This window comes from Rhinopithecus roxellana, chromosome 13 (assembly GCF_007565055.1).
Source record: "Rhinopithecus roxellana isolate Shanxi Qingling chromosome 13, ASM756505v1, whole genome shotgun sequence".
NCBI lineage: Eukaryota > Metazoa > Chordata > Mammalia > Primates > Cercopithecidae > Rhinopithecus > Rhinopithecus roxellana.
The window spans coordinates 19,376,488-19,396,899 of NC_044561.1; the positions used below are offsets into that span (position 1 = coordinate 19,376,488).

A 20,412-nucleotide genomic window follows, 5' to 3' on the forward strand; every position below is an offset into this window, starting at 1 on the left:
GGGGCCCTGCGTATAAATCCTTAAGCTCAAGAAGGAGGTAGGGGCAAAACTGTCAGGCCGGGAAGCTCTTCATCTCCGCAGGATTCTCCTTCAACCTCAGGACGTCCCCAGCACCGCACCTGCCAGTCCCAGACTCGGACGCCGCAGACCGGCGGGAGCAGCACGGGATGACCCGCCTCTTTTCCCGAGGACATCCAATGAGGGCGAAAGGCCACTTCCGGGGCGGGTCCGCTAACGGAAAGGGCGGGGCATCCCTCGCGAGGCGCGGCCTTGTTCCTCAAGCGGCCGCTGGGGGCGCCAGAGCAGGACCGGAGCGCGGGCCAAGCCGGAGGTGAGCGAGGCCGCGCCGCCCCGGACCCCGGCCCTCCCGACGCGCCCTGAGGGCTGGGCTCCGCCTGACCCTGTCCTGGCGTTCGCGGCGGCACCAACCCCAAACCAGACCCTTGGCTTCGACCCGACTCCACTCACCCCTCACCCCGTGCTCCTCCCCCAACGCCCCTCACCCCCGCCTCACTCTTCACCTCACCCCTCACCCGCCTCGCCCCTCACGCCTCATCCTGCTTCACCCCTCACCTCACCCCGCCTCACCTCACCTCACCCCTCACCTCACCCCGCCTCACCTCACCTCACCCCTCACCTCACCCCGCCTCACCTCACCTCACCCCTCACCTCACCCCGCCTCACCTCACCTCACCCCTCACCTCACCCCGCCTCACCCCTCACCTCACCCCTCACCTCACCCCGCCTCACCTCACCCCGCCTCACCTCACCCCGCCTCACCTCACCCCGCCTCACCCTCACCTCACCCCTCACCTCACCCCTCATCCTGCTTCACCCCCGCCTCACCCCGCCTCACCCCACCTCACCCCTCACCCGCCTCGCCCCTCACCCCTCATCCTGCTTCACCCCTCACCTCACCCCGCCTCACCTCTCACCCCTCACCTCACCCCTCACCCCTCATCCTGCTTCACCCCCGCCTCACCCCACCTCACCCCACCTCACCCCTCACCCGCCTCGCCCCTCACCCCTCATCCTGCTTCACCCCTCACCTCACCCCGCCTCACCTCACCTCACCCCTCACCTCACCTCACCTCACCCCTCACCTCACCCCGCCTCACCTCTCACCCCTCACCTCACCCCTCACCCCTCATCCTGCTTCACCCCCGCCTCACCCCGCCTCACCCCGCCTCACCCCACCTCACCCCTCACCCGCCTCGCCCCTCACCCCTCATCCTGCTTCACCCCTCACCCCGCCTCACCTCGCCTCACCCCTCACCTCACCCCGCCTCACCTCTCACCTCACCTCACCTCACCCCTCACCCCTCACCCCTCACCCCTTATCCCTTATCCTGCTTCACCCCCGCCTCACCCCGCCTCACCTCGCCTCACCCCTCACCTCACCCCGCCTCACCCCACCTCACCCCACCTCACCTCACCCCTCACCCCTCACCCCTCATCCTGCTTCACCCGTCACCCCACCTCACCTCACCCCTCACCTCACCCCGCCTCACCTCTCACCTCACCCCTCACCTCACCCCGCCTCACCTCTCACCTCACCCCACCTCACCCCTCACCCTTCACCCCTCACCCCTCATCCCTCATCTCTCACATCACCCCTCACCCCACCTCACCCCTCCCCCGCTCTCCTCACCCCGCCTCACCCCACCTCACGCCACCTCACCCCTCACCCTTATCCCGCCTCACTCCTCCCCCTCTCCCCTCACTGCACACCCCATACCCCACTCTCCCCACCTCACATGCCTCACCTCAGTCCTTCACCCCCTTGCAACTCATCTCCATCTCCTCACACCCTACACTCCTGATCCTGAAGTCTACACACTCTGGGCTTCTCATTCCATGCAACCTGCCCCTCTTACCCTTACACCTGCCACACCTGGGACCCCAGAGTCCACACACCACCTCACACCCCAAGTTCCCACCCGCACCTCTGGCTTCCTCCCACCTGCACTTCAGGCCTGGCCCAGACTCTTCATAGCCCCAACTCCAAGACTTCCCTCCCCACATCACAGGTACATTCCCTTCCTATGCTGCTGTCATCCCGTACAGAGGAGCACATCTCTGCACCATGCATCCCTCTTATCCCCTCACATTCCTTATTCTGAGAGGGATCCCAGGCTCTATTAGAAACTCTTTGTACCAGACAAGACACTCAGACCACAAACCAGACTCTAGGCTCTGACTCCCTCAACCCCTGTCCTTCACACCCAAAGTGATACCCAACCCAGACCCCACACTCCCGCTCCACACTCCTCCCACCCCACACTCCTCCCGTCCCACACTCCTCCTGCCCCGCACTCCTCCCGCTCCACACTCCCGCCACCCATCCTAAGCCCCTTTCCATTGCTTTGGTGTGGGCTCAGGCCTGTTTCTCCACCCAGTCCCAGTCATCCCAGGCAATCTCATCGGGGAAGAAATGCCATGAATTCTAATCCTGTGGCTGCTTCCTCCACATCAGCTTTCACACCCTCTCCCTGGATCTCCTTTTCAGATCCATCCCTCTTCTGAGATCCAGTGCCACTCTGGCCACAGCCTCCATCCTTCTAGCAGTCTCATGCTCTATCCCCAAATCTACCTGGGGCCACCCCAATGCCCCACTTATAGAAACTACGTCTTTTATATGTCTCTGCTTCACCCCATCATCTTAAGCACCCCTTAAACCACTCTCATACTTGTGCCCTCAGTGTCCTTACCTTATCCATCCACTGTGTGTATGTTTACATTCCCAGGCCTTCTACACTCCAGACATTGTCTCTGTGCCATCTTAGGGTCTTGAGGACACTGTAGCCATGTGGCTTCAGCCACATGCCTAAGTGCCCCTAGGGAGGCATGCAGCTTTGATAAAGCTTTATCATTCTCCTCAAACCAAGAATGTCTGTTGTTACAAGAAGAAACTTTTCATTGCCATTTGTTAGGGAGTTAAGAGACCATCAGGCCTGAAATCCCCCCCTTGCCATCCTACCTTGACCTCTACCTACCTTATTCTATCCCTACCTCCTTACCTTCCCTTACCTGCATAGGGTGAAATGACCCTTTACTTGTCTGAGACCAGTCCCTGCACCATCAGTTACCCTTTCCCCTGATTCTTGGGGGCTTTTCTGTCAAGCTAGCTCTTTCCACACAGCCTAGAAACATGAAGAATTCAAAAAGCAAAAAACCTTCACTCTGTATCACGTTCTAGTTATCTCCTATTTTTTTCTCCCCTTCCCGTCTAAATCTGTACACACGATCCATTTTGTCTAATGATCCATTAATTATTCATGAAAATATTTTTACTTTTATGCCTCTCCTGAAACATCTCACCGAGTTGATCAGTGACACCCCAATCAAATATCTTGAATTTACTTAGCCTTTTTTTTATTTTGCAGAGGAGATCTTCCAGATCTTCCTCTGTACCCTAGACTAGAGTGCTGTGGCACAACTGTCCCACCTCAGCCTCCTGAGTAACTAGGACTGCAGGTGTGCACCAACACACCCGGTTATTTTTAAATATTTTTTGTGGAGACTGTTGCCCAGGCTGCTCTCAAACTCCTGCCTTCAAGCATTTCTCCTACTTTAGCCTCCCGAAGCACTGGGATTCCAGGCATGAGCTACCGTGCCTGGGCCTGCCATGCCCAAATACTGTAATCTTTGACACTAGTGTAATATCTCCCAACTTAAAACAAAATACCCCTGTGACTGTACATTACATTCTAGGTACTGGCTTGTTTCTCTGCTTCTCATTGAAGTAAAACTCACCAGTTTCTACTTCTCCTTCCCTCTCTTTAGAAACATTTCAACTGGGCTCTTGTTCCAGCCACTGCATGAAAACAGCTCCTGTCAAGATTGCCTGTGTGATCTCCAGATTGTCAAATCCAGTGGTCACTTTTTATTTATTTTTGTTTTTGTTTTTTTGAAACAGAGTGTTGCTCTGTCACCCAGGCTAGAGAGCAGTGGCATAATCTCGGCTCACTGCAACCTCCACCTTCTGGGTTCAAGGGATTCTCCTGCCTCAACCTCCTGAGTAGCTGGGACTACAGGCACGCACCACCATGCCCAGCTAATTTTTGTATTTTTAGTAGAGACAGGGTTTTGTCATATTTGCCAGGCTGGTCTTGAACTCCTGACCTTGTGATCCCCCCGCCTTGGCCTTCCAAAGTGCTGGGATTACAGGCGTGAGCGACTAAGCCTGGCCACTACCTCCACTTCTAACACTCTGGTCCAAGCCTTATCATTCCTTACCTGGAGTTTTGCAGCTACCTCCTAACTGATGTCCCTATTCCACCATTTCCACCCCTTAGTCTATTCTCAACATAGAAGCCAGAGTGATCCTTTTAAGTCATTATTCAAATCACATCACCTTTGTCAGATTTTTCCAGTGTTTCCTCATCTCATTCAGAATAAAAAATCAAAGTCCTGGCCAGGCATAGTGGCTCACACCTGTAATCCCAGCACTTTGGGAGGTCGAGGCAGGTAGATCACCTGAGGTTCAGGAGTTTGAGACCAGCCTGCTCAACATGGCGAAACCCCATCTTTACTGAAAATACAAAAATTATCCGGGCATGGTGGCAGGCGCCTGTAATCCCAGCTGCTCAGAAGGCTGAGGCAGGAGAATTGCTTGAACCTGGGAGGTGGAGGTTGCGGTGAGCCAAGATCACGCCACTGCACTCCAGCCTGGGCAACAGAGTGAGACTCCGTCTCAAACAAACAAACAAAAAAGAGTGTGTAGTGAGAAGAGAAGGGGCTGAAAGGACCCTGCTTGACCCATTAGAGCCAGCAAAGGAGAGAGCCAAGAAAGAGCAGGGAAAGAACTACCAGAGGTGGACAGAGTTTGGAGAAAACAAGGTTGAAACATCAAGAGAAGAGGATTTTGAGCAGGAGAAAGTGGCCAAATGTCAGTGCTGCAGAGATGTTAAATAAAAGAAAGACATAAAGTGCCCTGGGTGTGCCAGTTATGACTTTGGTGAGGGCGTTGTCAGTGAGTATCAGAGACAGATGCCAGATGACAGTGGAGTGAGGAGGACAAGCAAATGTGTGAGGCCTAGCTGGGAAAGGAAGGAGAGGGAATAGCTATAGGAGAGGGTTAAGGAAGGTGTTCCAGACATTTCTTCCTCCCATCACCCACTGTTAGCCCTCTGCTCTGCCACCTGCCTGTACCTCCCCATTCACGCTTAGCAAACTATTCCAACTTACCAAAAAGCAGGATGGTGTCCTTGCGTGTGGAATGGCTCCATGCCCACAGAAGTAGCTCCTTTACAGATCCCAAAAGACCATACACTCTGCCCCTGCACCCTCATTCTTAGATCTGCCTGTCAGGCCTCCTGGAGGGCCCTTTGCCCCTCCCTCAGAATCTCTACCCTTAACAGGGAGGATGGCAAGAGGGGAAAGATAATAATTTTCTTTCTTTTTTTTTTTTTTTTGAGATGGAGTCTCGCTGTGTCGCCCAGGCTAGAGTGCAGTGGCGCGATCTTGGCTCACTGCAAGCTCCACCTCCCGGGTTTACGCCATTCTCCTGCCTCAGCCTCCCGAGTAGCTGGGATTACAGGCGCCCGCCACCTCGCCCGGCTAGCTTTTTTTGTATTTTTTTTTTTAGTAGAGACGGGGTTTCACCGTGTTAGCCAGGATGGTCTCGATCTCCTGACCTCGTGATCCGCCCGTCTCGGCCTCCCAAAGTGCTGGGATTACAGGCTTGAGCCACCGCGCCCGGCTAAAATTTATATTTTTAGTAGAGACGAGGTTTCGCCATTTTGGCCAGGCTGGTCCCAAACACCTGACCTCAGGTGATCCACCCGCCTTGGCCTCCCAAAGTGCTGGAGTTACCGGCGTGAGCCTCTGCGCTTGGCCAAGATCATGATTTTCTTTCAGAATTAGAGCTTTACAATAGTCAACTCCTTTATTCAGCCAATATTTATTAAGCACTGCTGTTTTCCTAGCTCTGAGCTGAACACTAGGAATAGTTCATTGGAATGATGTCTTCTACTCTCCAGGACCCCACATTCTAGTTGCGGAGGTAGAGGAATCCATAATCACCATACCAGCTAAGAGGCACCATGATGAGGTAGGCCCAGGAAGTCACAGGAGAACTGAGTGGATGCCTATAACTCTGAAGTCAAGACCAGGAAGGCTTTCCCCACATGCACAGTGGGAACAATACCACAGCATCTGTGGCCCATCCCTCCCTGTTTTACGCTTACCTGGCTCATTCCTTCACCTTCATGAGGTTACAAGCTCCCTGACAGCTCTTACAACATTATTAATCTATTTCTCTCCTTTCTTACTAGTGCCTTGTAGATAAATAGGTGAGCATCAAATATTAACAGAATGAATTAATGTATATTAATAAAGATGAGAGGATCTGGAGTGATTTAATTACTGTTCAACATTTTAAATAACAGATATGATTTATTAAGTGCTCCTTATGGTAGGTACTGTGCTGAACAGTATATAGTTTATTTAAATTAATCCTCACAAAACTCCACAAGATATAGGTACTACTAATAATTCCCTTTTTAAAAAATACAAAACTTGGCTGGGTGCGGTGGCTCACGCCTGTAGTCCCAGCACTTTGGGAGGCCAAAGTGGGTGGATCACCTGAGGTCGGGAGTTCGAGAGCAGTCTGGCCAACATGGAGAAAATACATGGAGTCTCTACTAAAAATACAAAATTAGCTGGGCATGGTGGTGTGTGCCTGTAATCCCAGCTACGCAAGAGGCTGAGGCAGAAGAATCACTTGAATCCAGGAGGCAGAGGTTGTGGTGAGCCGAGGTCATGCCATTGTGCTCCAGCCTGGGCAACAAGAGCAAAACTTCGTCTCAAAAAAAAAAAAAAAAAAAATACAAAAATTACCAAAAATTTGTCAAGAATATGTGTAAGTTGCTAAACATAACACTGCTGATATGTGGTGGAGCCAAGATTTGAACCCAGGCAGCTCAATTCCAGAACCAGGACAGTCTCTATGGGTCACTGCCTCTAATGCCCAGGAGAATTCTTCTGGAAAATTAAGTTGATTATAATTTTTTAATGTATGAATCATTTCATATTTTAAAATTAAACTTACCCTCCTCCAGGCTCCCATTGCTTGACGTCTGTCATTATTACATTAACTGCTTTGACATCTGTCATATCCTGGTTTGTCATATGGTGTGTGTGACTTACTCCCATATTGCACTAGAAATTCCTTAGGTACAGGAATTGTATCTTTATAACATATCAGCACAATAGCTCGCATCTTAGTGGGAACTCAGTATGGTTTTGCCGGAAAAAATTCCATGTCACCATTATGACAGACTTTTTTCCTTATGATGATGAAGATGTTTTCTGTGTTAATGACTCCAGCCTTCAGCTACGTTTGTATGGCAAGGATGGAAAAAAGGGGAAGGATGACTTATATGTGCCAAATGCTATGCTGGGGCCTTTAGTCATTTCCCATTTAACCTTCACAACAGCCCTGTGGAGGAAGTGGTATTGTCTGAATCTGAGAGATGGGGAAGGAATTCCTTGGAGAAATCACTGAGTTATAACCAGTGGAGCTGGAATTGAAATGTGGGTCTATCTCACTGCAGCTTCTTTCTGTGCATTGCCTAGATGGCTGATGCTGACCCTGAGGAAAGAAACTATGACAACATGCTGAAAATGCTGTCAGATCTGAATAAGGACTTGGAAAAACTATTGGAAGAGATGGAGAAAATCTCAGGTAGGATGTGTGAACCCAAAAGCATCTGAGACAGGTCTCAATCAATTTAGAAAGTTTATTTTGCCAAGGTTAAGGATGCACCTATGACACACCCTCAGGAGGTCCTCAGGACATATGCTCAAGGTTGGCAGGGTACAGCTTGCTTTTATACGTTTTAGGGAGAGAGAATACATCAGTTAGTACCTGTAAGAGGTACATTGGTTCGATCTGGAAAGGTGGGACAACTCATAGGGGGATGATTCCAGGTTATAGGTAGATTTAAATTTTTTCTGATTGGCAACTGGTGGAAAGAGTTATTGTCTAAAGACCTGGAATCAATAGAAAGGAATGTCTGGGTTATGACGATAAGGGGTTGTGGAGACCAAAGTTTTATCATGCAGAGGAAGCCTCCAGATGGCAGGCTTCAGAGGGAATAGATTGTAAAGGTTTCTTATCAAACTTAAGGTCTGTGTTCATGTTAATGCCGGTCACCTTTTTCTGAATTCCAAAGGAGAGGCAGGTATAATGAGACATACCCAATTTATCCTTCTCCTCACGGCTTGAACCAATTTTGGCCAAGCAGTACACCCACCTTGGCCTCCCAAAGTGTTGGGATCACAGGTGTGAGCCAGAGTGCCTGATCAAAAAATTTATGTTCACTAGAGCAGACTTTAGAAAATTTATACTTAGAAATGTTTGCAATATTTTGCCTATGTACTTGTGAACTGTGAATAGCTGAGACACGTATCAGTTAATTTAGAAAGTTTATTTTACCAAGTTTGGGGACACTTACCTGTGACACAGCCTCAGGGGGTCCTAATGACATGTGCCCAAGGTGGTCAGAGCACAGCTTGATTTTATTTATTTATTTATTTATTTATTTATTTATTTATTTATTTTGAGATGGAGTCTCACTCTGTCACCCAGGCTGGAGTGCAGTGGCGCAGTCTTGGCTCACTGCAAGCTCCGCCTCCCAGGTTCACGCCATTCTCCTGCCTCAGCCGCCTGAGTGGCTAGGACTACAGGTGCCCGCCACAATGCCTGGCTAATTTTTTGTATTTTTAGTAGAGATGAGGTTTCACTGTGTTAGCCAGGATGGTCTCTATCTCCTGACCTCGTGATCCGCCCGCCTCAGCCTCCCAAAGTGCTGGGATTAGAGGTGTGAGCCACCGCGTCTGGCCTTGTATTTTTAATAGAGATGGGGTTTCACCATGTTGGCCATGATGGTCTCGATCTCCTGACCTTGTGATCTGCCCACCTCAGCCTCCCAAAGTGCTGGGATTACAGATGTGAGCCACTGCGCCTGGCCTTTTTTTTTTTTTGAGATGGAGTGTCACTCTGTCACCCAGGCTTGAGTGCAATGATGCGATCTCATTACAACCTCTGCCTCCTGGATTCAAGTGATTCCCCTGCCTCAGCCTCCTGGGTAGGTGGGATTACAGGTGCCCACCACCACGCCCGGCTAATTTTTGTATTTTTAGTAGTGACGAGGTTTCACCATTTTGGCCAGGCTGGTCTCGAACTCCTGACCTCAGGTGATCCACTTGCCTTGGCCTCCCGAAGTGCTAGGATTACACACGTGAGCCACTATGCCCAGCCAGCAAACAGTTTTATGTAGTGAAAAATCTATCAATATTTTCCTTTCTAATTTATTCCCATTATTTTGACACCTAGAATGTCTTTTCCTAATCTGAGATCAGTGAAATATTTAATTGTATTTTCTTTTTTTTTTTTTTTTTTTTTTTTTTTTTTTTTTTTTTTGAGAAGGAGTCTCGCTCTGTCACCCAGGCTGGAGTGCAGTGGCCAGATCTCAGCTCACTGCAAACTCCGCCTCCCGGGTTTACGCCATTCTCCTGCCTCAGCCTCCCGAGTAGCTGGGACTACAGGCGCCCGCCACCTCGCCCGGCTAGTTTTTTGTATTTTTTTAGTAGAGACGGGGTTTCACCGTGTTAGCCAGGATGGTCTCGATCTCCTGACCTCGTGATCCGCCCGTCTCGGCCTCCCAAAGTGCTGGGATTAATTGTATTTTCTTCTACTTTTCTTTGTATTCCTTTTTAACATTTAATCCTAAACCATCTGGCATGCCAAAGGACCTACACTGCTTTTTTTCTTTTTTTTCTTTTTTGAGATGGAGTCTCGCTCTGTCACCCAGGCTGGAGTGCAGTGGCGCGATCTCGGCTCACTGCAAGCTCTCCCTCCCGGGTTCATGCCATTCTTCTGTCTCACCCTCCTGAGTAGCTGGGACTACAGGTGCCCACCACCACGCATGGCTATTGTGTGTGTGTGTGTGTGTGTGTGTGTTTGTGTGTGTGTGTGTGTTTTTAGTACCGACGGGGTTTCACCGTGTTAGCCAGGATGGTCTCAATCTCCTCACCTCGTGATCTGCCTACCTTGGTCTCCCAAAGTGCTGGGATAACAGGCATGAGCCATCGCGCCCAGCCACGTATTCCATTTTTATATAAATCTGCTACAGGCTGGATGCAGTGGCTCATGCCTGTAATCCCAGCACTTTGGGAAGCCAAGGCAGGAGGATCACAAGGTCAGGAGTTCAAGACCAGCCTGGCCAATATGGTGAAACTCCATCTCTAATAAAAATACAAAAATTAGCTGGGCATGGTGGTGGACGCCTGTAATACCAGCGACTTGGGAGGCTGAGGCAGGAGAATCACTTGAACCCAGGAGACCGAACTTGCAGTGAGCTGAGATCACACCACTGCACTCCAGCCTGGGGGACAGAGTGAGACTCTCTCTTCTGTGATAATCCCTGGGCATAGAGGGAGGATGCTTGTATAGTTTTAGCAGCAGAGCATTTGCAGTGAAACAGATCCGGGCTGAGTACGACGCCAAATGAGGGAGATTCATATCTTTGGTCATCTTCAGAATACCATGATTTTAGTTTCCTGGGAAGTAAAATGAGGAGAGATAAGTTTGACAATTATAAGAGTAATTTGTGCATTAGAACGGAATAAGGAACCTATTCTATTAGGGCACCAACTAAAAATATGAGGAAAAGTTATAATCTGCAACTCTCTAGAGGATTATTGTAGCCAAGAAACAATGATTTAATTTGCACTCAAAAAAACTTGTTTTTCTGTTATGGCCGGGCACGGTGGCTCATGCCTGTAATCCCAGCACTTTGGGAGGCCGAGGTGGGTGGATCACCTGAGGTCAGGAGTTCGAGACCAGCCTCAACATAGAGAAACCCAGTCTCCACTAAAAATACAAAATTAGCCGGGCGTGGTGGTACATGCCTGTAATTCCAGCTACTCAGGAGGCTGAGGCAGGAGAATTGTTTGAACCTGGAAGGTGGAGGTTGCGGTGAGCCGAGATCGCGACATTGCACTCTAGCCTAGGCAACAAGAGCGAAACTCCATCTCAAAAACAAAAAACAAAAAACAAAAAACAGCTGGGCATGGTGTTGCACACCTGTGGTCCCAGCCTCTTAGAGGCTGAGGTGGGAGGATCAGTCAAGCCGAGGGTTTGGAGCCTGCAGTGAGCCATGATTTTGCCACTGTACTCCAGTCTGGGCAACAGAGCAAGATCTCAACTCAAAAGCAGTACAAGACAAACATTCGTTTCTCGAAGCTCGGAAGTCCAAGATCAAGGTGCCAACAGATCTGGTATCTGGTAAGAAGTCTCTTCCTGGTTTGTGGATGGTCACCTTCTTCTGTTTTTTTTTGTTTGTTTGTTTTTTGTTTTTGTTTTTTGAGACGGCATCTCACTCTGTCGCCCAGGCTGGGGTGCAGTGGAGTAATCTCTGCTCACTGCAAGTTCCGCCTCCCGTGTTCACGCCATTCTCCTGCCTCAGTCTCCCGAGTAACTGGGACTACAGGTGCCCACCACCACGCCCAGCTAATTTTTTTGTATTTTTAGTAGAGACAGGGTTTCACTGTGTTAGCCAGGATGATCTCGATCTCCTGACCTCATGATCCACCCGCCTCGGCCTCCCAAAGTGCTGGGATTACAGGCGTGAGCCACTGTGCCTGGCCGATGGTCACCTTCTTCTTTTTTTTTTTTTTTTTTCTCTTTTGAGACAGGGTCACACTCTGTCGCCCAAGCTGGAGTGCAGTGGTGCAATCTTGGCTCACTGCAACCTCCACCTTCCAGGCTCAAGGGATCCTTTTTTTCACCTGAGCCTCCTGAATAGTTGCAACTACAGGTGCACACCACCACGCCCAGCTAAATTTTATATTTTCTATAGAGACAGGGTTTCAACATGTTGCCCAGGCTAATCTCAAACTTCTGAGCTCAAGTGATCCACCCAACTCAGCCTCCCAAAGTGCTGGGATTATAGGTATGAGCCACCGCGCCCGACCAGCCACCTTCTCGTATCCTCACATAGAGCCTCACATATCCTTGCACAGAGTGAGAGTAAGCTCTTGTGTCTCTTCTTTAAGGGGTACTAATGCCATTCAGGAGGGTCTACCCTTAGGACCTAATCATCTCCAAAAGACCCGACCTCCTAATACCTCACGTCGGGGGTTAGGATTTCAACAGGTGAATTTGGGGGGACACATTCAGTCCATAACGTGTGCCAGGCAGTTTACATATATCACCCATTTAATCCTCACAGTAAGCCATGAGATTGGTAGAGTTTCCTCGTGAGTCTCCAAAGATGAGGAGACTGAGATAGATATAGATATAGATATAGTAGATAGATAGATAGATAAATAGATAGATAGATAGATAGATAGATAGATAGATAGATAGATTTTTTTTTTTTTTTTTTTGAGACAAAGTTTCACTCTGTTGCCCAGGCTGGAGTGCAGTGGTGCAATCTTGGCTCACTGCAACCTCCACCTTCCAGGTTCAGGCGATTCTCTTGCCTCAGCCTCCCTAGTAGCTAGGACTACAGGCATCCACCACCACACCTGGCTAATTTTTATATTTTTAGTAGAGATGGGCCAGGAACACTGGCCATGTTTGCCAGGATGGTCTCAATCTCTTGACCTCATGATCTGCCCCCCTCAGCCTCCCAAAGTGCTGGGATTATAGGCGTGACCCACTGCGCCCGGCCGGCATTGATGTATTTAAGCCACTTGTTCCAGGTCACATAGTTGGCAGGTGGAGAGCTGGAAGGCATACTCTGCTCTGGCTCCCAGGTCCCTGCTGCACCTGCTGTCCAGGTGGTCTGCAGCCTCCCTGTGCGGGAATGATCTGGGATGCTTGTTAGGATTTCACAAAGAGGAATTTTAAAGGGATATGTTTGCTATCTACAGTTGGTTGTCGTGCAGAGGGGAGATGACCTTTGTTCTGTATATTTGTAGAGGGCTGAACCACACCAGCCAGTGGACTATGCAGAGAAAAGGTTGGAGGCGGGATTTCTGCACACACTTCCTTTGGGTTCACACAAGAAGCATGTGTCCACCTATAGGCCCAGGGAATGCTACCTTCAAGTTGCTGTCAGAGGGAAAGAGCAAGAGAGTCTGTCAGTTCATTGGTAGATGGTCAAGGACACCTTCCCAAGAGGAGAAGCCCCAGGCTTGGGCCTCGGCAAAAGCATGGAGGTGCCCAGGTGGAAGTGGGCAGGCATCCCAGGCCGCTGAACATAAGGTGATATGAGGCTGGGGTCTTGCAGGACTAGGAACAGTCAGCTCTGCCTGAGTGTGTGAGCTTGGGTAGATGTTAGGACTCCTCAGGGGCCACCTGCAGCCACTGGCTGTGAACTGCATGTAGGTAAGGAGCTGTGGTTTGCTCTAATTCTCCTCACATTTCGTATCAGACCGGCCTCTAGCTTTTTAACATCATGTCTGGTGTATCCAGGAGTTATGCCTTGCATGAGACTAGGAAGTGTCACTATGGATATTTGTAGGGAGTTTTTATGAGCCTGTAACAAGTAGCCTACCAGCTCTCTCTCCCTGGAGTAACTGGGTGCCTCAGCAGGGTCTGGGCCTCCAGGTGCTGAGCCCAGCTGCAAGCATCTGACCCTTCTGGAGTACCCCGGAGCTGCAGCCCCTCTCTGTGGCCTGACCAGGCCTGTCTGCTTGTTGCAGTGCAGGCAACCTGGATGGCCTATGACATGGTGGTGATGCGCACCAACCCCACGCTGGCCGAGTCCATGCGTCGGCTGGAGGATGCCTTCGTCAACTGCAAGGAGGAGATGGAGAAGAACTGGCAAGAGCTGCTGCATGAGACCAAGCAAAGACCGTAGGCCCCACTGGCCCACCACAGCTGCCATGCCACCCTCTGCCCATGAAGAGGTCCCTGGGGGATGGAGCTGGTGCCCACATGAACAGCTGTATGCACTGTAATTGTTTCTTAATAAACTTATTTTTAAGCACAGCCCGAGGACCTCTTCTCTCCCATGCCATGATCCACCCAGCTGCATATCAAGCCTTGTGAACAAAACACGACAAGTGCAAGCTGCAGGTGCTTTCGGTGAATTAAAATGTATTTGGTGCCAGTGGTGCTGAACATAGAATAAAAAACAAAAAAAAAGAGCCCAGACAGGGACACCCAGGCTGGAGGTTGGAGTGGGCCATCGTCAGATTTATTCACCTTTCTAGCATGGGTTTCCAAGTGCGTAAGGGGAGAAAACACAGCATGGATTGAGCTGTGCGTCCTGGACACCGTGCAAGGTGCTCACAGCTGCAGTCCTGTCTCCCACAACTCTCCTGGGCGACAGATGTCCACTGTCCACGTTTTACAGACAAGGAGAAAGGGAAGTCAAATGTCCAAGTCCACACAGCTAAAAACGGGCAGAACTAGGGTGACGCTCAGGCCTCATTTAGAGGTGGGGGATTGGTGAGAAGTGGGGTGGGCTTCTGGAGGGGCTGGGAGAGCCTCACAAGGCTGCAGAGGGTGGTGAGCCCAGAGTGGGCCTGGCCTGGTGTGAGCTGGGGGTATGGGTAGGGGCTGCAGCCTGCAAGACAGCACAAATGGACCCAGTTTCAGAGGCAAGGGTTCTAGGCCCTTGAGAATCCACAGCACCAAACAGACCCAGCTAGCTACAGAGTTGGTACCTGGGGAGGCCTTAGGACAGGCAGAAAGTCCCAGAGGCGAGGGCATTGCCTGGGGACGTTTTTGCTCCCTGTCCTGCTGACAGAGCCTAGGAGGTGTGAATGTTTTCTACCCCCTCCTCTCTCGGCTCAGCAGAGCTCCAGCAAGCCAGGTCCTTGTCTGTGGGGACGCACCAGTCCCTGGCTCTAGGGAATAGGGAGTCCCACAGACAGAGGGGTGTGAGCAGGCTGAATGGGTCTGTAAGCAGGCACAGAATTGAGTCAGGAAACAGTTTGAGTGTGGAGTAACGGGCAGAAAGAGGCTGAGGGTGTCTGGGCTTCAAAATAATTGACAGTCTTTAAAGCAGAAGGGGAAAGTTGTCCAGAAACAAGAGCAGGAAGTTCTGATCCCAGCCCCCTCCCTGAGCCCCCGCCTCTCAGGCCCATCCCAGGAGGGTCTCCCTGCAGAGCCGTGAAGCAGCTTTGGTTCTCTGCCTGCCACTCAGAGTGAGGTCTGCAGCCGGTCCTCAGCGGGCAGAGTCAGGATGAATGGACTGAGGACCCCTGTGCTCCCCAAGGGGAAGGGCTGCAGCTCCTTGGCCTGGAACTGGGCAGTTCCCCCAGAGACCGTGAACGTGGCAGTGACCTGGGGGTTGAGGCAGTAAATGGTGTTACCCAGGGTGGTGCAGCGCAGTGGGGCGGGGGCGGGCAGGGGCAGGGAGGCAGCCCTGCTCCAGGAGCCGGTCACCGTGTTGTAGCGCATCACCGCAGCGCCCACACCCCGCAGCAGGTCGAAGCGGTATAAGAAGCCCCCGAGCGCCACGATGTCGCTGGAACGCCGGTGGCTGGCACTGTATGGGCACTCGTCCCAAGCATCCTTCACGGGACTGTACCTGAGCAGGCGGTAGAAGAGGTGACCCCCTGTGACATAGATGTCCCCACGGCAGGCCACAGCCTCGTGAGCCACAGGGAAGGTGCCTGCGGGGAGAGGCGCGCGTGGGGTCCAGGCATCTGTACGCGGGTCGTAGCACTCCATGCTGTACAGGCACTCGCCACCGATGGCATATAGCAGCCCGTCCAGGGCCACCAGCTTGAGCTGGGCTCGGGCCTGCTGCATAGGCCGAACCTGGCTCCAGATGTTGGTCAGAGGGTTGTAGCAGAAGACCTCGTTGGAGCAGACGGCCTTGGCACCGGAGCCACGGATGCCCCCCGCCAGGAACAGGTAGTTGTGCATGGTGCAGAGACCGCAGCCCCGGAGCGGGGCCTCCTCGGGCACCTGGGTCAGGGGCCGCCAGGTGTTCTCCCGGGGGTTGAACACATGCAGGTGCGAACGTAGAGGCAGGGGCACAGGGGCCACCACAGGAGGCTCCTCGCTACGAGGGCCCCTGGGGAGCCCTGAGCGGCCCCCCTGGTAGAGGCTGGGCAGTACGAGGACGCCCAGCACCGCCTGGCCCCGGCCAGTCCGCAGGCTGAGGATGCGATCGCGGTCGGCTGCGCTCAGCCGGCGGTAGAGGCTCGGGTCTCCCAGCACTCGCAGCAGGTTGTTGCTCATCAGCGCGTAGGTCTCCTGCGCCAGGCCGGGCTCCCCGTGCTGCTGGGCAAAGGCCAGCACGTCCAGGCAACTGCCCAGGTCCAGCCGCCGCCGCAGGGCCGCCGCCGTGGTGGGCTCCAGGGCCCGGGAGCTGGGTTTCCGGGGCCCCTCCACCACCCCCCAACTCCCGGGCCTCTGCAGAAACACCAGGAGTTTCCGGGCCTCCTTCTGCTTCTCTGTGAGCGCCCCGCTGCGGCTGGCAGGGCTGCCCCCCTCCCCCGGCGGCTCCTCTTGAGGGTCCCCTGAGGCAGCCGGCCTGACCTCCTGCTGCGAGGTCGGGGCGATTTCACACCTGCTGCGTTTCCGTGGCTGGGGTACCGGCTGTGAGAGCCTCACAGAGGAGCAGGCCACGGGGCCAGACAGCCTCTGTGCAGACGGCTGTGGGGGGCCCCTGGGCACTGCGCCTTGGGACAGGGAGTCTAGACTTTTCTCCCTGGTTCCCTCTCCTCTTAGGCCTGGGGGAGGGTCTGGGCTGGGCGTTCCGTTGGTCTCGGAGCTTCTTGTCTGTGGCTGACCTCCAGCCTCAACCAGGCCCCCTATATCTGTCCCCATGACTGTCCCCACTGAAGAAGAGGGGCCATCTCTGTCCTCAGAGTTTGTGGAAGTGCTGGGATCCACAGGGCTCCCAGGAACCGCCCTTGGGACACTCCCTTGGGGCCTCTCTTGCCTGGGGAAGGGGTGGCTTCTGAGAACCATGGCAGTAAGGTTTCCCCAGCTGGCTGAGACCTGCCCCTCCTGGTAGCGGCTGGGGAGAGCCACACTCTCCTGAGGCTTTGACCCACCAGCTGGGGCAGGGGATGCAGCTGGGGCAGGGGATGCTGCTGGGGCAGGAGATGTGACTGGGGTCGGGGCTGGAGTTGGAGCTGGGGTTAGGGCTGGGATTGGGGCTGAGGTGAGGGTTGGGACTGGGACTGGGCCTGGGGCTGGAGTTGGGGCTGGAGCTGGAGCTGGGGCTGGAGTTGTAGCTGGACTTGGGGCTGGGGCTGGGGTTGAAGTTGGAGCTGAGGTTGGAGCTGGGGTTGGAGCTGAGGTGGGGGATGAGGTTGAGGTGGGGGCTGGGGTCTGTACTGATGCAGGGGATGAGGCCAGGGCTGGGGCTTGGACTGAGATTGGAACTGAAGTTAAGACTTGGACTGAGGCTGAACTTGGGTCTAGCGCTGCTCTGAGATTTTTGCCCACAGAAGGACCCTGGGTAACCCCCAGGGGCAAAAAATCTGAAGGAGACGGGGTCGGGAGAGTCAGGGCTTCAGGTGGGAACCCGGGGCCGGGAGCTGCGGGGAGGGAGGCAGACAGCGCGCCAGGCTCACGGCTCTGGGAAGGGGCGCGGCTGCGGAAGGCTGCGGCCGGCTTTGCTTGCTCCAGGGGCCGGGTGCGCCCCAGGTCAGCGGCAGGACTGTCGTCTCGGGGGCCGTCAGCCCCGGCCTCGCGCGCATCGTTGGCCCCTGAGGCCCCCGGCCCTTGGGACGAGAGTGGGCGTCCTTGAGGCGGACTGTCTAGCCAGGGGCGCGTAGAGCCTGGGGCTGGGCCAAAGCTCCGGGTGCTCGGGACCTCCCTGCTGGCCCAGGGCCAGCCTCCTCCGGTGGCAGCGACCCCCGAAGCCGCCCTGCTCCAGCCAACCTTAGCCCCAGAGCCCCCCGTCTGAGACCCAGGCTGCGGGGCGCAGGGCGCGGGCAGCGCCGGGGGTGCGGGCTCCTGGGCGAGTGGGGGTCCTGTGGGCAGGCCGCGCGCGTGGGCGTCCAGGGCGGCGGCCTCATCCACCGCGTCCCACACGCTCCCCGCGGCGCCCAGGCGAAGCGGGTCCAGTTTCCGGGGGCGGCGGGCTCTGTCTCCGGAGCCAGCGTCCATCCTCCGCCGCCGGCCCCGGCCTCTCCCCAGCGAGCCCGAGGGCCCTGCGCCCGCCTGCCAGGGGCCAGTGTCCTGTTGCCCCGCGGGGCCCGCCGCCTGGCAAGAGGGTGCCCTGACACCACCTGTCTCCGCCTGCGCCTCCGCTTCGCTGCCAGGGCTCCGAGGAGTGAAGTGGATCAGGAGCGGGGCGGACATCCCCAGCTCTTCGCTCCTGCCCAGGAGGGCAGTGCCTGGCCTGGGAGGCTCCTTTCCTTCCGCTCGGGGGGCCGTGGGGGTGGCTCTGCCCCGTTGTTGTCCTAATGCCCCTCTGCGGGCCTCCTCGACAGCTGTCTTGAGTGGAAGCCGGGCCATGGTGGCCGGGCCCCCGCCCGGGGCTGCAGCAGGGACAGGGCTCCGCTGGCCGCGTCCTGGGGGCTCCAGTTTCCCCTGCCCTGGGCTCGGCCCCTCGCTGCCATCACTAACCTTGGACTTCGGTTGCAGGGCCAGATCCGCTCCTCCTGCCTGATGAGGTTGAGCCCCGAGGGCTGTGGACACTGGTCCTGCCGCCTCTTGGTCGTGCCCGGAGCCAAACCAGTGTAAGGCCAGCGCTGTGGCAGCCACCACAGCCAGCGCCAGGAGGGCCAGCACAGCACTATCCCAGTCATTGTCACTGTCCCAGTCCCAGCCCCAGAGGGGACCGTCTGGCTCCAAGGTGCCCTGGATCATGGTTCAGGGCTGCAACCCGCTGCAAGGGGCCTGATGGCAGGCTGGCAGTGCATACAGAGCACAGAGACCTGGGCTGGGGCACCGGCCAGCGCCCGCCCCAAGGGCTGCCCAGTTAAGGTGGACCAGTCCTCCAGGGCCTGGGAAGGGTAGGGTCTCTGCTTGCACCCAGGCCTGGGGGTATCAGTAGGGCCTGGCTGCAGATATCAGGAAACAGTGAGGCTTATGGTAGGATAGGAGCCCAGGGTCTCTGCAAGCACCTCACCAGCTCCTGCCCTCTTCTCCTCAAAGGCCCCAGGGTCCAATGGCAGCGTTCCTGAGCTCTGTGCTGACATCACAGCCAACCTGCTTCTGCCTGGTAGACCCTCACATCCCTAAATTCATTCCACACCCCAGAGTCTCTCCTCTCAGCCTGGGTCCAGCTTCAGGGGGCTTGGCAGGGAAGGGTTACCCACAGGGAGATGTTATCTCCAGCTCTAGCAATGTGATGCGGCCCTGATGAAATCACCAGAAACTGGAGAGGCTGATTCCACCGTGGGCCAGCACGGGAGGGGTGGGGGCCAGCACGGGGGGGGGGGGGAGTGGGCACCACGGGAGGGGTGGGGGCCAGCACGGGAGGGGGGGGCCAGCACGGGAGGGGTGGGGACCGTGCCTGATGGTGGTCTCTCGAGCTGAAGAGGGAGACCCTGGGCATGGGTCCTGGCAGTGAGCATTATCATTGCAGGAGTGCAGTGGAAATTTGCCTTGGGGCACAGGGAGGGAGCATAGAGGGGAGGCAGAGGTTCCCATAGCTCCTCCTCCAGCAGCTTCTGGACTCCTTGCTCTGGGTTCACCAGACATGGGATAGGGTTTTCAAGTCAACAGAAAAAAAAATAAATGGGATAAAAAAAATCCAAACATATTTCTCTCTTTATGGCCAGGCTTATTTCAGCCCACCTAGACCTTCTAGGATCTCCTAGACCCCCTGCACTCATCGAGAGTGTCTTGACTGCCCAGATGAGACTCTCACTGTGTCCGTGGTGAGCCCTGAGTCCAGCCTGCCCCCTGCTCTAGTTACCGCGTCAGCCAGCACCTGGATCCTTTAGAAACCACCCCCCTCTGGCCCCAGGTGCTCTAATAGCCAGACTCTGGGTGTCTTCATCTCAGTCCTCAGCCTTCCCTTATCTGAGCTGAGGACTCGCCCGCAAGACCACATCCTGGCTGGTACCTCCTAGCCCTGGTTCAGGCCGGCATGTGGGTGCCTCTGTCGGATGTGAGCACTGACTTCCTGAGGAAGAAGCCTTGGCTCCTCCATCTGCTCCTTACTTAATCCCATCTCAGGAGTGAGTCTTGGGACAGGTGCCAGGTGGGGCTCAGACATGAAAAAGAGCCTGGAGTCCCTGGGACAAAGGCAGGACTCCCTGGAAAGTGCTGTGTGTATTTTTCCTTCCTCTGGGACACAGTAGGCCTGGGGATTTCTCCCTTACTCAAGCAGCAAGGAGATGGCCTAGGAGTGTCCCTGGCACCCAGCCTGAATGCTACTGAGCCTCAGGTAACTCACCTCCCAGGTCCCCCTGGGACTATTAGATGACAGTGAGAGGGTGAAGGTAGGCCCCACACCTTAAGGTGGACCTCAAGTTGGGGAAAGGCTTTCTAGATCCTGCCCTTATTCTCTGTCCCAGTCTCAG

At 54.4% G+C, this 20,412-nt stretch overlaps 2 protein-coding genes across 2 annotated transcripts; one reads left to right on the forward strand and one right to left on the reverse strand.

Annotated features, from left to right (window-relative positions):
- Window positions 1-242: 242 nt before the first annotated feature.
- SYCE3 (synaptonemal complex central element protein 3) lies at window positions 243-13,951 on the forward strand. Its single transcript, XM_010354941.1, has 3 exons — window positions 243-331; window positions 7,582-7,690; window positions 13,663-13,951. Exons 2-3 carry the CDS (start codon window positions 7,582-7,584, stop codon window positions 13,818-13,820), a joined length of 267 nt encoding a protein of 88 aa, XP_010353243.1. The 5' UTR covers window positions 243-331; the 3' UTR covers window positions 13,821-13,951.
- An 88-nt stretch (window positions 13,952-14,039) lies between these two features.
- KLHDC7B (kelch domain containing 7B) lies at window positions 14,040-19,274 on the reverse strand. The gene has a single exon (XM_030914378.1). The coding sequence runs from the start codon at window positions 18,746-18,748 to the stop codon at window positions 15,110-15,112; it is 3,639 nt and encodes a 1,212-aa protein (XP_030770238.1). The 5' UTR covers window positions 18,749-19,274; the 3' UTR covers window positions 14,040-15,109.
- Window positions 19,275-20,412: the final 1,138 nt, after the last annotated feature.